The sequence below is a fragment of the Centropristis striata genome, chromosome 2 (genome assembly GCF_030273125.1).
Source record: "Centropristis striata isolate RG_2023a ecotype Rhode Island chromosome 2, C.striata_1.0, whole genome shotgun sequence".
Lineage (NCBI taxonomy): Eukaryota > Metazoa > Chordata > Actinopteri > Perciformes > Serranidae > Centropristis > Centropristis striata.
In genome coordinates, this window is record NC_081518.1 from 29,688,334 (window position 1) to 29,705,970 (window position 17,637).

At 37.4% G+C, this 17,637-nt stretch overlaps 1 protein-coding gene across 1 annotated transcript; it reads left to right on the plus strand.

Moving 5' to 3' along the window:
• Positions 1-4,700: 4,700 nt before the first annotated feature.
• gpn1 (GPN-loop GTPase 1) lies at positions 4,701-17,398 on the plus strand. Its single transcript, XM_059359608.1, has 13 exons — positions 4,701-4,885; positions 6,142-6,235; positions 6,370-6,476; positions 7,905-7,942; positions 9,988-10,066; positions 10,150-10,244; positions 13,045-13,090; positions 14,165-14,311; positions 14,484-14,566; positions 14,654-14,693; positions 14,782-14,872; positions 16,151-16,258; positions 16,989-17,398. The coding sequence occupies exons 1-13, from the start codon at positions 4,718-4,720 to the stop codon at positions 17,093-17,095; spliced, it is 1,203 nt and encodes a 400-aa protein (XP_059215591.1). The 5' UTR covers positions 4,701-4,717; the 3' UTR covers positions 17,096-17,398.
• The last annotated feature ends 239 nt before the right edge of the window (positions 17,399-17,637 follow it).

The following is a 17,637-nucleotide window of genomic DNA, read 5'->3' on the forward strand; positions in this document are numbered from 1 at the left end:
TTACAACAAAGACAGCATCTTCACTCTCTGAGGCCTTTTACCCAGTAAAGGTCACTTTCCAGTAAAAATATGTATTGCTGGAGGTTTTTTTTACCTCTTCTGTCCCTTCTCTGTGCACCTTGCAGCAGGTGAAACGTTCCTCAGTCTTGAATTGGAAAATTGTTGTTACAGATTTACATAAACACGGATCCAGCCTTCATTATACTACCCATCCACAATCCTGTCCCTAAGTGGACTCTGTCCTTCTTGATACACGTTGTAATATATTATAATTGGTTCGCGGTACAGAGTGGAGCATTGTAAAAAATTATGCACTTCGTCATCATACAGACATGTACAGTTCACTGTAAAAAAAAAAAAAGCTGCAGTTTCTGTGACTTCAGGCTACAAAACCACTGAGCTAGGTTTAGTACGGTGGCCCTGGTGCAAAACACACCAGCAATTCACACAACACGCCAGCAATTCGCCACAACGCGCCAGCATTTCACCACAACACACCAACAATTCATCAAACCGGAAAGGGTAGGTACATATTGGACACTGATCCTCCTCCTGATTGGTTCCTGCCGTCATTCACTTCTCCATAGTAAAACCAGTCGCCCATGTAGTGCGCCCGTATTGTGATATTTATGGTAAATTCATTGAGCCGGTCCAGAGCGAGCTGACATATTAGTAGAAATGGAAGAAGATGCTTTAAGGTTGAATCTCCACGATTTAGCAAGTAAAAGCCACAAAGTGGATTAAACCTGAATATTCAGTTTCATAAAAGCAGCGACGCATAACTCACCATGGAAATGTGTTGTGTTGTGTGATTTATTTTATTTTATTTTACTGTACAGTACAATAACAGTTATTTATAAATAACAATAACAGATAGATAGCAGACTGTTGGTCTGTTAACACAATAAACAAATGTATAACTTTCTGAATGGCATAGCTACGTATACTTTGCACATGCATCATCATCTGATGCATATATATGAATTAACAATAAATAACTTGACATTTGTTTATGCATTATGTTTTGCTTGACTTTGAACACAAGTTTTGTAAGTTATGTGATAACAAATATTTAGTGTAAACTGAAAATACTTATATATTTAATGTCATATTGCGCCGCTGGCGTCGCTGTTTCTTCGCTTGCCATTTTTAAATCTCCCTGTAGACCAGTGTGTGCAAGGCTTTATGGGTTATCAGGGCGCACGGAGGATACACACATGCATCACATGTGTGACACATGCAAAAGAAGGACTCTGGGTGCGTCCCGGTGGCTCACACCGGTAGAGCGCTTACCATGTATGCCATGTGCTTGCTGCGGCGGAGCTGGGTTCGAATCCGGCCTGAGCTCCCTTTGCCGCATGTCTTTCCCTCTATCACCCCCTTTCTATCTATCACTATCAATAAAGCAACGAAATGCCAAAAAAATAATCTTTAAAAAAAAAAAAAAAAGAAGGACTCTGTCCTCTGGAGGATCCTGGACATTGGGACAGTCCTTCAGCTGTCGATGACGTAGTATCCTTCAGAATCAGCCGTTTGAGGATCCTTCCTTGACTTTGGAATACAGCCAAAAGCTGCAGACACAGAGGAGATTTCTAACTGAAAACACATTTAATCCTGTCTACAGACTCTCAGTTGTTTCTGTAAGAATCGATGAAAATGTGTGAGTTTCAGATGTCTGGACCAGGACTCTTCAGTCCTCATGAACCAGCTTGTGGGCCCTCCTCCCCTCCTGCAGAACCCTGCAGGACTCTGCACGACTCGTCTCGTCCCTCAGCAGCCTCACATTATGCAAACATAATGTAAATGTTGTGTAAAGTCCAGGTAAGCAGCCCCAGGTGGGATGAGCTCAGCTCGCAGGAAACGCAGAGCCAGCCGGACTCTGCAGAAGGTCACAGACTCGACCCGTGACCCCAGTCCTGTTACCAGGACGACAAGAGCCCTGTTGTCTCTATAATAGCTTCCAGGCTTTATGTTCTGATCTGTGGGAAGCTTCACTCTACATTATATATGCAGTATTTACATTGACATGGTGGATATGAAGATGCTGCCAGTTCCTCTTCAGACTGAAGATAGTGAGAAGACAATAGTTCAACACAAACAAACCAGAAGAAGCAAGTTATCTCCACAAGATAGGACGAACCCATAAATAATTTCCTAGTGATTAAACTGTTCTCTGGTGATCAAACAAAAAGCATCTAAGGAACTTCACACTGAAAACAAGCTGTTACTCTTGAAAATGATGTGTGATTGGATGTTTTTAGTGTTAATTATTTGGCACAATAGTTGCATGTATAAATCTGTCAATGGGAAATTGACAGTGTTTAATGTTAATGTTAACAAAAAACAGTAATAATTCATGTATCAACCCTTTGGTTTGTTGCATCCTTTCGACCAACTTTCATGAAAAAACAGTTTTTCTATAATCCTGCTGACAAACAACAAAATAAAGAAAAAAAAACAGAACAGAAAATATAACAACAGTAAGAAATTGCTTCCAGTAATCTATTTTTTAAAGACAATGACTTTAAAATCCTGCCAATTGAAACTGTAACTGTCATGGAATACAATTACTTTATTTTGTATTTTAAATACATTATCCTGTCTCTTGTGTTCAATCAGCCCAATTCTCCTCGTTAGAACAAACCAAGAGTCCAACAGAGACTCAAACCCAGACTGATCTGCCTGTCTGAACCATGTGTCTCCTCCTGCTTCGCTGCTCATTTCTGAAACACAATTTTCATGTAAACAGCTTCCACACAGTGTTTCCAGGCTGTTTTAGAGAGACTTCTGCTCCTGAGTCAGATCTGCTCTCCTCTCTGTCTCTGTGGTGTTGCAGCGCCCTCTGGTGGCTGCACAGATCCTGTAAGTCAAGTCACTCAGTGCGTTTTCAAACAGCATTTGCTGCTACAGGAGTTAGTAGGAATGCTACGCGTATCCCTCTAGACTTGTTTGAAAGTTTAAAGTTGTGATATTTTGATGCAAATTGAAGAGAATTGGCTGATAAATGAAACTAGATGTTGATAAAAAAAAGATAATAAGGTACAACAGCTTTCTACATTTTGGATTCTTCAGGTCTGACATGATGGCTACATGTGAATCAACAGTTACATCCTGATCACATCAGGACGATATGTGACAGTTGTGATACATGAATAGATCATAGCGATCAAAATCTACAAACCGTCTATGAGAGGAGCTCCACAGTTTGCAGTCTGGCAGTGTAACTGATTTATTGCAACTGATGGATCAGTTAAAGCATTTAGTGGTTTGTTATTCTTAAAAACAGACTGCAGAAGAATTCAGCAAAAATGAGTAACTCTTTGTTTTCTCTTACTCCCTCAGAAAACACAGACAAAGTTTTTCAAAAGATTTTAATATCTGAAAAGCATAAAACTTTCCTGAACAAATGTTGTGTTGTGTGAAGCAGAACTTATCTTTGTGAAAAGTTCTGTACAAGCAAAGTTGATTGACAGAAGTGGAACTAGCAGGCCAGTTTAAAACACAACAGCCTGAAGAAACCTGAAGTTTATCTAATTACATATGTCAGTGTGTGCATACAGTCATAGAATCTACTGGAACATGTGAGCATCAGAATGTAAACATTTATCTCCAAACACATACAGCTGTGTTTACATTTAAATGTCAAACAGAAACTACATTAAAATGTGCATATTTATACACCGTTAAGAAAACCTGAGAATATACACATATTTTTTTTAAATGTTCAATATATATTCTCAGATTTATATATATATATTCTCAGACTGCTCAAAACCAGTTCTTTCTAATTCCATTATATATATATATATATATATATATATATATATATATATATATATATATGTGTGTGTGTATATATATATATATATATATATATATATATATATATATATATATATATCCCAGGATATTTATTAAAATACTGTCTCTGTCCTTTCAGCCTTCTGTCTTTCCTGACAGAGTCATCGTGAAAAGTTTTGGACACAACTAAAACAGAAATGTAACAGGAGCCATCAACATGTGAGATAAATTCAACTTGAAGTGGGGACAACTCAAACATTTCTTTCACAGAGATCACAGAGACAAGATGTTTACTTGCTTTCATGTAAATACAGGTGCATCTCAATAAATTAAAATATTATGGAAAAGTCCATTTCCAGAAGTTCAAGTCAAATTCAAGTTTTGTGCATGTGGATGGGCATACTTTTCTGAGGCCAACATTTCCATATTAAACATACTTTTTAAATTTAAATTGGGCTTTTGTAATATTCACATTTTTTTGAGACACTGATTTTTAGGTCTTCATTAAATGTAAGCCATAATCATTATAATTAGAAGAAATTAAATAAATGAAGGCATGAAATGTTTCATTCTGTGTGTAATGGATCTATATTATGTGTTATTTCCACCTTTTTAATTTCACTGACATAAATTAACTTTTCTATGCTATTCTGATTTATTGAGATGCACCTGTATATAACAATGTAATATTATAACTATAGATTAGGCTTGGTTAGTAGACAATTAGAGAGAGACATCTGTATCAATATTTTTTATCTTAAAAATGATAATTAAACAGTTAACAGCAGAGAAATATACGGCTGTTTTGGTTTCCTCTGGCTGTTCCGTCATCCTCCCCATCCTCCCTTAGAGCGTCACGTTTTGCGACAGTACCATTGTCTTTACGGCAGCCGGTTCCCTCACAACATCCAGCAACATGGCAGCGGCGGAGCAGAGTCCCGGTGCTGAGGCCGGTTTACCGGAGAACCAGGAGGCTCCAGCGGCGGGGGCAGCCAGCGAGACACCGGGAGCTGCTGCCCGGGACAAGCCCGTGTGTCTGATCGTGCTCGGCATGGCGGGCTCCGGGAAAACCACCTTCGTCCAGGTAAGTTAGCGAGCGGAGCTAACGGTAGCTAACGGCGTGAGTTAGCTGCTTCAGCCGGGAGACAGACAACTTACTAATAACAGGTTTAAGTCTGCCACATTCTGACAAGTTATTATTTAGTGAATATGATAATAAACACAGGATTTCATTAACGTAATGTGTCCCCATGCTAACTAAAGCTAAATATTAGCTTTCTACTGTAGCTAACTTAATGTAAACATCACGTCACTGTGACCTTATATTTTAATTACATATAATATATATATAAATCTATAAGTCCTGCAGTTCTGTGGAATCAGAACAATCAGAACAAATAAAAAAATATGTCTTTGTGCAGAATAACACAGTTAGAATGACATAAATCAGAAAAAAGTTGACACAAAATGACCAAAAAGTTTTTTTAAATCACCACAAAAAAAGAAGTAAAATGCCCCCAAAAATTGTGTAAAATTACAACAAAAAAGATACAAAATTACCTAAAAAGAGATGTAAAAATGACAGGTATCATTAAAAAAAGTTGACACAAAATGACAAAAAACATTTTTTTTTAAAACCACAAAAAGATGTAAAATGACCAAAAAAAGACAGAAAATGACCAAAAGACATATGTAAAACTGACCAAAAGAAATATGTAAAATGACCAAAAAACACATTAAATTACCCAAAAAATACCCCATAAATTATGTAAAATGGCCAAAAAAGACACAAAATTACCAATAAAAAGATGTAAAATTATTAAAAAAGCAACACAAAATCACCTTAAGAAAAAGATGTAAAATGACTAAAAAAGGCACAAAAACAGTTTTATCCACATGTTGTACACATGAAGTATTGTCATGTTTCCAGCCTCTCCTGTCCTCTCCTCTCTGCTCTGTGTAAACAGATTTTGAGTGAATATTTGTCATGTGACTGTTGGTCACAGCAGAATCAATCATGTCTTCACAGTGTCTCTGAGGAGCAGAATTTAATGTTTTTAACAGGATCTGGTTAGTGCAAACGCTTTAATTTAAATGACACATGTAGAATAAAGAGATTCTGACACCAATATCAACATTTTAACTCAAATTTTGCTCACTTTTTATAATAGAAACATTCGTAACTGATGATCTGTTCAAGGACCGTCCAAAATCAGTCGAAAATGTCTGTTTTTACAGTTTCTTTCTACTACAAACTGTGTATTTTTGCCATATTTTTTAATCAAAAGAATAACACATCCTGTCTGTCTGTTCTGACCTTGCTTCTCCTGTCTCCTCCAGAGGCTGACTGCTCACCTTCACACCCGTAAAGCTCCTCCGTATGTCATCAACCTGGACCCTGCTGTCCACGAAGTCCCCTTCCCTGCAAACATCGGTGAGGGCCCGTCAATTTCCTGGACATACAGGACAGTTACAGTTGTTACAGCTCTTTACTAAGTTTAGATTTGGTGTTTTTAGTGTCCAGTTGTTTGTCCCTGTCCCTTCAGTCTGTGTGTCTTCTGTCCTCAGACATCAGGGACACTGTGAACTACAAGGAGGTGATGAAGCAGTACGGCCTGGGACCCAACGGAGGCATTGTCACGTCACTCAACCTGTTCGCCACACGCTTCGATCAGGTGATCAGAGCTTCAGACACCCTGAGGCATGAATTAATAATGGCACTAATTTACTGAAATTCAAAGTCATTGGTTCAAATTTCAAGCTGAGCTGATTAAAAAATGTGGTGTGCAGTGTTTTTTTTTTGGCAATTTTACATATTTTTGCTGGGCATTTTTGGAAATGTTTTGTCTTTCTTTGGAAATTTTGTGTAATTTTTGGTTATTTTTTTGTCCTGTTTTGGTAATTTACAGCTTTTTTTGGTGATTTTGTGTCTTCCCAAATTTTTGTGTCTTTTTTTGGTAATTTTACATCCTTTTTTGGTTAATCTGTGGGTTTTTTTGGTTATTCTGTCTTTTTTTTTGGTTATTTTACACAAAATAACTGCACTTATTTACTGGAATATAAACAAATTCAACAGTTTGTATGATGACATATTATGCAGTCATTCTGTCCTGATGGCTGTGACGGTTTCTGTCATGCTGTTGGTTCAAATTTCAATCTGAGCTGATTAAAACATTTGGACTTTTTTGTGGACTTTTTTGGACATTTGTGGAACTTTTGTGTCTTTTTTAAGATTTTGTGTCTTTTCAAAAAAAAAAAAAAAAAAAGACAAAATAACCAATTATAGACCTACATTTAAAAAAAAAAAAGACACAAAATTTGCATAAATAACCTAAAAAGACGTAAAATTCCACATATTGTCCATATTGAAGTATTGCCATTTCTCCAGCCTCTCCGTCCTCTCATCGATTTGTGTCTTTTCCTGAAATTCTTCGTCTTATTTGGTCATTTTTCACAAAATAATGGCACTAATTTTACTGAAATGTAAACTAGCAGTGTATGATGAGCCTTTATGGGGTCACACTCTCATGGCTGTGACTGTTTCTGTCATGCTATTGGTTCAAATTTCAAGCTGAGCTGATTTAAAAAGAAAATACTAGGAGTAGTGGAGCGGCTAAGTGATATAATCGTTCACTTTATGATACAAGTGTGAAAATTGGCATGAACACTCTCCATGGGTCACTTGACAAGAAAATTGTCTGAGACATTTGAAATTTTAGCATGGTGGCCATTTTTCAAGATGTCCGACACCTTAGTGGAGCAATTGAATTATATAATATAAGATTTCTTGTTAAATGACCCATGGAGAGCGTTCATGCCAATTTTCACGCTTGTATCATAAACTGAACGATTCTGCCAAAAATGAGCACTTAACCGCTCCACTAGAGGACAAAAGTGAAAGATTTGAGACACAGGAGCAGACTGACAGAGCAACAGGATGTCACTGTGGCTTTATTTACAGACATGAGTCTGGTCTGAATGGAGCTTTTTTTTTAACAGTCATCTCTGTCCTCCTCCAGAACGGTTTAGTTTTTAGTCTCCAGATGCAAGTGTCAAAGTGTTACAAAGTGCGATGATGGAACAAACTGTGTTTGTGTCCTCAGGTGATGCAGTTCATAGAGAAGAAGCAGCAGAATCACAGGTCAGTATCAGTCTTCGTCTCTGTTTACATCTTCATCCTGCAGTTTTTGTTACTGTTGGAATGTTTAATTTCTCCCCACATTTGAATAAAAAAATCAAATAGAATTTTTTGTAAGTTAGCTGTAAGTTGTGAGCAAAGTTTTCTTATACATCAAAGTCAAACAGCATAAATGAGTTACAACACAGTTTAGAGAGAAGCTTGAATTCAGAAAGTACATGGTTGTATTTCTCTGTTTAATAAGGGAAATAAGTTGTAAGAATATTCTCTTTCTTGACAAGAACACACAAAGACGTATCATGACATTTTTTATAGAGCACTTTCAAAACACTGACTGTAGATTGACTGTAAAGGTGTGAATCAGCGTATCGGCCCCACGATACGATTTTATCCCGATAGTTGAGTCACGATACGATATTATTGCGATTTTAAGAATTTTGCGATATGTTGAGTATTGATACAATATATTGGGATTTAACTGTTTAACTGCACTGTGTGTTCACAAAATTAAATTCAATCAATAATTGTTTTGTCCAATCAGAGAAAATTCAACAAAGTGTTCAGTCAAACTGAACTGAACTGATATCAAACATGTATGGACGACAACAACTGCAGCAGCTAAAAATATTTCTGAATGAAACATAAAATAGACAACCTTTGCAGCGTTATTCTAACAACTTCTAACACGATTGATGCACTTGGAGCATATAGATTCCTCACATCTTATAGTTTCATATGATACCAGGATCTCCAGGATATTCATAAAAGTGGCAAAAATGTTGAAAATACTGACGGCCAACTGACACTATATATTGATACTTGGAACGATATAATATTGCCACGCAAAATATCGCAATATTATGTTGTATCGATTTTTTCCCACCTCTATTAAACTGTAAGAAGAAAAGGTACCACCCAAGTCCAGTATACGTTTCTTCAGGACAACAAGGATCGATAACCGAGGAAGTAGTATTAGCAACATTTATCTTTGTAAAAAAAAATTCTGGTTGCCTGGAAAAAAAAAAAGACAAATAAAAGTAGAGCCCTCTGTTCCTGAACTTTGTTTATGTAGATGTCTTCTTTTCCTTTTGTAAAATACTTTAGAATTGTTGCAGATAAAAAGTGACAATAGAAAAGTGGTGGTTTGACACATAAGTCGTGGTTCAGTTTGTGTCCATTTTAACTTTGTCCTACACAAACCTCTCCGTCTGTCTCCACTGGTCTGTCCTGTGTGCTGCTGTCTGACGTAGGGCTGGGCGGTATATCGGTATTACGAGTTATACCGATATGTTTTAGAAAGATATATGTAGTTGAGACAATACCACCATACAGATATATAATATCTTTTGATGTTGCTTTAACTTATGACAGATATATGTTACGGCCGTTTGCTCCACTGTTGTCCTGTAATTTGGAGGTATTTCATATTTCGGATTGCAGATGAAGAGCAACACGACATTGTTTGCAAAACATGTTTAAAGCATATTGCTTCAAAAGGTGGAAAGTTTTGAATTTGATAAAGTCTTTAATCAAAACAGGTTCATGAGGATTACTTGTGACGTTGTGTTGAAACTAATCACTTTGCACGTTTTGTTTAAAATACCAATAAACACTCATGGACAAAAATAATAGACCACCATTTTTCATCAATTTCTTGTTCATTTTAATGCCTGGTACAACTAAAGGTACATTTGTTTGAACAAATATAATGATAACAACAAAAATAGCTGAGAGTTTAATTTAAGAGCTAATATCCTGACATTTTCCATGGTTTTCTTAATTATAACCAATATCATTATCAATAAAACCATGGAAAATGTCTAGATGTCAGCATTAAAATTAAACTCTTATTAACTATTTTTGTTATCATTATATTTGTTCAAACAAATGTGCCTTTGGTTGTACCAGGCATTAAAATGAACAATGAAGTGAAGAAAACACTGTACATGACTGTATATCATATATCGCCATCCGGCCTAAAAAAAAAAAAAGTATGAGTTTTTGTCCATATCGCCCAGCCCTAGTCTGACAACCTTTGACCTCTGCAGGTACGTGCTGATCGACACCCCGGGTCAGATCGAGGTGTTCACCTGGTCGGCGTCTGGAACCATCATCACAGAGGCTCTGGTAATGTCTGCTCTGCTCTCCGCTTTTTGTCTGATTTCTGGATATGTATTGAAGACATCACAGTGAGTTTGTGTGTCTCCCAGGCCTCGTCCTTCCCCTGCGTGGTCGTCTACGTGATGGACACGTCCCGCAGCGTCAGCCCTGTCACCTTCATGTCCAACATGCTCTACGCCTGCAGGTACCAACCACTCAGTCAGCCTCACGCTGGAGAATTACTCTGGTTATTGTGGAAGTGTTGACCGTATTTTCTATCAGAAATAATAATCAGGGTTTCCCATTAATTACCTGGACTCCGGCGGCCCCCCAGACTCTAATCTGTCCCGCCAGACTCTCATGTGCTGCACCAACGTCACATTTCAAGCTGCTTAAAGTATTTTTACACGATTGATATTATAAAGTTATTTTGCGTTATTTTGCGTTGTGTTGCGGTTGCTCAGCAGAGTGTCTGTCACCAGTCATTCAGTCAAACCTCTGACCTACCTCTCCGTCCTCTTCTGAGACATGAGCACTGTACTTACCGAGCTGCCCTCCCCACTACTCCGCTTCAAAAAATGATAACGTGCCTACCTGTCTGTATCATTCCCGACCCCACATGATCGCTCCGTCTACGTCTACGTGTGCATGAGACGAGCTAAATACTATCAACCTGTCCGGGGCGTCAGAGGTCCAAACACACTGCTGCATTATGCTGTTCGTTAGTTGTTTTAATCACACTAAACTGTGACTTACTGTTTTGAATAACTTCCTGTCGCTAAACGCATGCAGCTTTCAAAATAAGAGCACAGTGTCGACCACAGAATTTACAAGAAGACTGTCAAAATAAGATGCTTCAATAAAATATACATGAACCCTTATTCTCCTTTTAAAATAATGGCTAAAATATGCAATCATCAGTGAATATGATGGAATAGTGGTATTAGAATGTGTGAGAGGCACCAAATTTGGGTTTTTCTGGAAAATAATTCTCCGGGGGGGGCATGCCCCCAGACCCCCCTAGCCAGCTATTTATCCACACTGGCTGGCTGCTCCATGTCCTAGTGGAAAGCTGTTAGCAGTAATTAAAAATGACACAGTATAGGATAACAAAGATTCTATAATACGGTATCTCCCGACTGTGAAAAATGTTCTGGAAGGTGTTTGCTCTCATTTAGCTCTCAAAGATTGATGCATTTTACTTATAAATGTACAAAATTGCCTCCCGACCCCCCCAGATGGTTCGATGCCCCCTCATAAAATCCTGTGGGAAACACCGATAATAATAATAATAATAATACCATTGTGCTCACCAAGCTTATATTTGAGATCTGTGAGCACAGTAACATCATTAAAAGAGATCAGATGATCAAAAATCTGGAATTTATAAAATAAATCTGTTAGTAAAAGCTAAAAGTATATTTTTTTAAAACACCACAGGTACAAACAACACTATACTCCTGTTTAAACAACATAGTCTTCGCACGTTTTTTATATATAAGTTGAAATAAAAAGAATAATACTTTTATATTTCTTTTTAATATCCCTTGTTTACTATTTATTGTTATTTTATTGATGCTTCTTTCTGTTTTTTGCTGCTGTAACTCTGTAAATGTCCCTGTTTTTGTGGGACTAATAAACATCCTATCTTATCTTGAAGTCATATAAAGTAAATTATATATATAAAATCTTAATATCAAACTCTTATTTAAGCATTGTGTAAAACCAGAAACTGCCCTTGTATTTTTCAGTTTTCAAACATCAACAAAACATGGCTTTAAAATCATAAACTGTACGTTTCCAGCAGGGGGCGCCAACAGAACAGATAACTGGTGTTCCTAGAACCAAACTGCATACAGTGTGTACTTTACATTTATTAAATACTGTCTCTACAGCACAATGATTACCATCAAACTTCACTAAAGTTCCATTTGACAGAGAAACAACTTATTGATCAGTGTGAATTGCTCTGATGTTCATCCAGAATAAATGAAAGAAGCTGCAGAACTTGATGTTTTTAAGTTTTCTGCAGTATTAATTTCACACATGCAGAACATTCAGGAACATTTCAGTCTTGCACCTTTTTACACATTACAAGCCATTGTAAAGCTGGACTCTTTTCAGCCTCACACTCCTGTCGTCTGCCTCTTTATGCCACGCTCACATAAGTGATTGTTGTTAATAAGTCTTAGACAACATCTTCTCTATCTGTTCCAGACTGCTGCCGTCAGTTTCTCCCTCTGTGCAGACTGAGAGACTCCTCACGTCTCAATCTGTCCAGTTTACAGACGTTCTTTTTGCAAACAAAATAATTTTCTTGTTCCTTATCAAAGTACTTTCAAAAGCATTTTCATAAATGCTGAACTGTGAACATGTTGCCGATCTTTAATTGGAGTCTTGAGCTTCTTAGTGTACTTACCTTACTTTCATTCACACAGAGCCGTACAGGCATTTCCTTGAGATGTTATGAGTTCATGAGGTGGTAAATTATTTTTCCATGACTCACATGACCTCATGCAGGAAAAGTTCCTATATTTTTCAGAGATGAACTGCATGTGTGACACACATCCTTTGCATCCATCACCACTTTATCTTTTATCTTTTAAACTATGAATGATCTTTAAGACTATTTATTACATGTGCACAATGCCTGAATGTCTTTTTATGTTGTTTTTTTAAGCACCTTTATATATGAGAAGCACACGTAAATGTAGTTTTATACTTTTGTAATACCATGACCATAAAAGGTAATCTTGATTCTTAAAGCATGAAGAAGTACAGGCTGAAAAAATCATTACAACAACACAAAAGATGATTTTTTTTTTAAAAGTTTTTGTTCTTCCTTTTGTTGTTACACTGACTCTCAAATAGGCCTTTATGTTGGTGTTTTTTCAACAGTAAACACTATAAAACTTTGTACTTTATTTACCTTATTGTTGGCATACAGCTCTCATGTCTCACAGGTTCTGTAGTTCTGGTTTCACTTCTTTGTTTCTCTCCTCCAGTATTCTCTACAAGACCAAGCTGCCATTCATCGTGGTCATGAACAAGGTAAAGAGTCACATGACATGTTCTGTGGAACCCTCAGGGCAGGTTGAGCGCATTTTGCACAGTTTTCATTCTTCATGTGTTAATCAATTTGGCTGTGCTCATGCATTTGGCATGAATTTTGTCCAGATTGTGTATTTTTATTTGCTCTTATTATTTCCAGCTCAGCTCCTGCAGTAAAGTTACTCTTAAGGTTGAGACATTGAAACACATGCAAATCTGGGAATCAGTCTGGGCGTTGGCCTTGGAATTGATCATTTTTACTACTTTCCACCAGGTTGCCTCATTTTGACCATATACAGCATATAGAGAACAAACAAGCATGTACTGCTTCAAGTAAATCTAAACATGGGTAGTCTAGAATCAGATCAAAGATGAGACATGACAAACTCAGAACAAAAAGATTATTAACAGCTGACTGCAGCAGGTCTATAAACATGGTGGCATCATGACACAAACATGGCATATAAACGGTTAAAATATTCAAAAATCAATTAGTGTTTTATATCAATTATTAGATCAGATGCAGGCGGAAAAAAATCAGTCAAATCAATTAAATTACAATATAATAATGTGTAATATTTTTTATAGTTTGCTTTTAAAGAGCTTGTTTTATGCACAAAGCAGTAAGTGTGAGTATTTGACACTGCACAAAAAGGATAATGCAACAAAATCAGTGTTGCTTTTAATCATTGACAAGTTCCAGGTTGCAATAATTCAACTTTTTTTTATTTACTTTGCATGTAGTATATTGAAAACAATTCATTTCAGTTTTTTCATCTAAAAACATGGTGGTGTTATGACACAAACCCGGCATTTAAAGAGTTAAAATATTGCAAATTCAATTAGTGTTTGATATTAATTATAAGGTCAGATGTAGGCAAAAAACAGTGCATTAAAAGTAGAATATAATAATGTATAATATTTTTTATAGCTTGCTTTTTAAGAGCACATTTTATGCACTAAGTAGTAGAAGACTGCAGAAAATTTGAACCGACCCTGCGGGTTAACATGGTTGTCTATGTTTTATCTTGTGTTGTTGTTTTTGTTGTTGTTGATTTGCTGTTGTGTGTGCAGACTGACATCATCGACCACAGCTTCGCTGTGGAGTGGATGCAGGACTTTGAGGTTTTCCAGGATGCTCTGAACCAGGAGACCTCGTACGTCAGCAACCTGACACGCTCCATGAGCCTGGTGCTGGACGAGTTCTACACAGACCTCAGGGTGAGGGACGGGCGGAGTGGGGGGGAGGGGGGTAGAGGAGGAGAACAGACACGAGAACAGCTAGGATAACCCAGCAGGAGGATAAAACAGTCAGTAGAACAGTCCTCAGTGTGTGTGTGTGTGTGTGTGTGTGTGTGTGTGTGTGTGTGTGTGTGTGTGTGTGTGTCTGCAGGTGGTGGGCGTCTCTGCGGTGACGGGCAGCGGGTTGGACGAGCTGTTTGTTCAGGTAGAAGATGCTGCAGACGAGTACGAGAGGTGAGTTTTTGTGTTGTTTTCGGTGCATAAACACTAACAAGTCCTCTGCTGCTCTGAGAGTTTTTTAACCCGACCTCTCCTCCTCAGAGATTACCGTCCTGAATACGAGCGTCTCCGCAGACAGCTGGTGAGTGTTTGTGTGTGTTGTCTCCTGTCTCTGACCGTCTGTCCTCACGTGTCCCCCTGTCCTAACTGAGCTCCTGTCCGTCCGTCAGGCCGAGGCTCAGAGTCAAAAGCAGAAGGAGCAGCTGGAGCGGCTCAGGAAGGACCTGGGAGCTGTGGACATGAGCAGCACACCTGCAACAGGTACAGATCACAGCTTTATATATAGTCTGTCATTCAGAATAATTCAGTGTGAAAGAGAACATGAAAGTGCTCCAGTTAAAGCCAAATATTTATTATTTCTGCACGTTGAATGTTGTGCAGCCTGCAGATGTTCAGCTGACCTGCTGCAATGCCTCAGAAACTGTTTAGCTTTCATTTATGTCTCTTAAAGTGTACTTGCAGTCATGGAAAAAATGATTAGACCACCTTGTTTTTGTTGATAATATTTTGTTGGATAATAACCAAAATCAGTTTCAAGAAAACCATGGAAAATTTCTAGATATCTCTAAAACTCTTCTCAGCTATTTTTGTTGTTATCATTATATTTGTCCAAACAAATGTACTTTTAGTTGTACCAGGCGTTAAAATGAACAAGAAATTGAAGAAAACAATGGTCTATTGTAATTCAGTCTTCATGTAATTCAGAGTTCAACTACATAAAAGTAACCTTTAATAACCTTTTTAACATGGTTTGTTTCCAGAATTGACTATCTCTATGTACCTTAAATTATTACCAAATGATAGTTTGGTTATCTCGAAGAAGCTTCTTTGGAAATTACTGCATGGACCTTTGTCATTATTTTGTTGTGTGCTTGCAGTATCCCACATGTTTACAGCAATGTTCCAACTGGAAAAATCTGTTGTTTTGTTTATATATTGTAACAGTCAGTTTCCTTTGTCTGCCTGTCAGAGCTGTCAGTCATTCTGCAGCACAGTAATCCTGCAGAGAACTCATTTATGGATGTAATATTTCAATATTGTGCTAAAAGCATTACGTGAGGTAAAGTTGAAATAACCTAACCTGAAAAAAAGGATGAAAACATCACGAGAATAAAACTTTGTAATGAATATGAAGACAACTCCCGTGATCTGTTATGTGTTATTTTGTTAAGAAATAACAAACTGTGTGTTTAATGTGAAGCAGCAGCAGGAAATGTTGTGTTGGCATTAACAGAAACTTATTCCAGCTGTGATCCAGCTGCAGAGAGGGAGCAGTCGACTGAGGCTGATTTCACATCAAATCATGAACACAAACACTGCATCAATTCAGTACGAAAACATTTAGTTAGTCAGTTAAACAAGATAATTACACAAGTTAACACATTAAATAGCTGTTGCAGAACAAAATCGGACCATAAATATATAAACTTCATGTAAATCTTCAGGGTTGTGACGTGGAGAAGGGATGACGGTCTGTTTGTTCCACTCAACTGAAAGTTTGTTTCTGTGTTGTTGTTTTTTTTTCCTTCCCGTCCTCAGAGGGCGGGGACATCGCCGGGCCCAGTGACCTCATCATGATGCGTGGTAATCCTGATGACAGCGAGGAGGACGAAGTGGACAGCGACACGGACGACATCGACCACAGTGGTGAGGGACACTATCACCTGTTATATATACTGTAAAAAACACACACCTGTACACTATAAAAAAACACCTGTACGCTGTAAAGAAACACACCTACACTGTAAAAAACACACACCTATACACTGTATAAAAAAGACACCTATACACTAAACAAACAGATAGACTGTAAAAAACACAGATGCATGTAAAAATACAGACACACTAAATAACACACCTATACTCTATATCTTTGTTATACACCTATAAAACACAACTATACACTAAAAAACACACCTGTACACTTTTAAAATACAGCTAAACACTATAAAACACACCTATACACTTTTAAAATACAGCCATACACTGTATAAAACACACCTATACACAAAAAACACACCTATACACTTTTAAAGTACAGCTAAACACGGTAAAAAACACACCTATACACTAAAATAACACACCTATACACTTTTAAAATACATCTATACACTGTTAAAATACAGCTATACACAAAAAACACCTATATACTATTAAAATACAGCTAAACACTATAAAACTACTCCTATACACTATAAAAACACCCCTATACACTATAACAATACAGCTATACACTGTAAAAAAAACCCACCACAGATGCATGTTAAAACACACCTATACACTGTAAAAAACATTAAACCTGTGCTATACACAGAGAAACATTAAACCTGTGCTCAGCTGTGTTAAAGAGCAGTTTGCCTGTTTTTATTATTTGCAGTAACGGAGGAGAGCAAAGAGACAGATGCTTTTGGAAACTTCCTCAAGGAGCGGCGGGAAGTGGTTCAGGTCCGAAACAGAAAGTGTGCACTCCCTGAAGACCCCTGACCTTTGACCTCTGCAGTCCGACCTTTGACCCCGTCTGGGAAAAGAAGGTGAGGAGGCACAGACTATCACCTGGAGCAGACTCTGTGGAACTAAAGAAACTAAATCTGAACTCTCGGCTGCTCCTCCGCGTCCCTTCTTTACCTGAAAACAAAAAGTTATATTTTTATATCAGAAAAGACTATTCTATTCTGCTTTACATGTTTTTTTCCATTGATGTTGACTTTTGTTTGTGAAAGCACTAAAACTGATCTATGATGTGCAAAATAAACGTGAGCTTTTGGTTCAGAATTGTTTTAAATTTAACCGTTTTGTGACATTTTGTGACGTCTGCATCAGCTGTTTATCAGCCCAAACTCATTCTTACACATTTAAAAAGCTTTCTACAACATATGCATAACACCTTGGTGAAGATGTTTATTTGAAACAAGTTCAGCTGTGCATCCATGATGTAAAAACCTCACACTGACAGGAGGATCATCAGAGGACTGTACAGTTTTAGCAGTTAAAGCTGCACAAATAACACAAAACGATGCTGTGGTTCT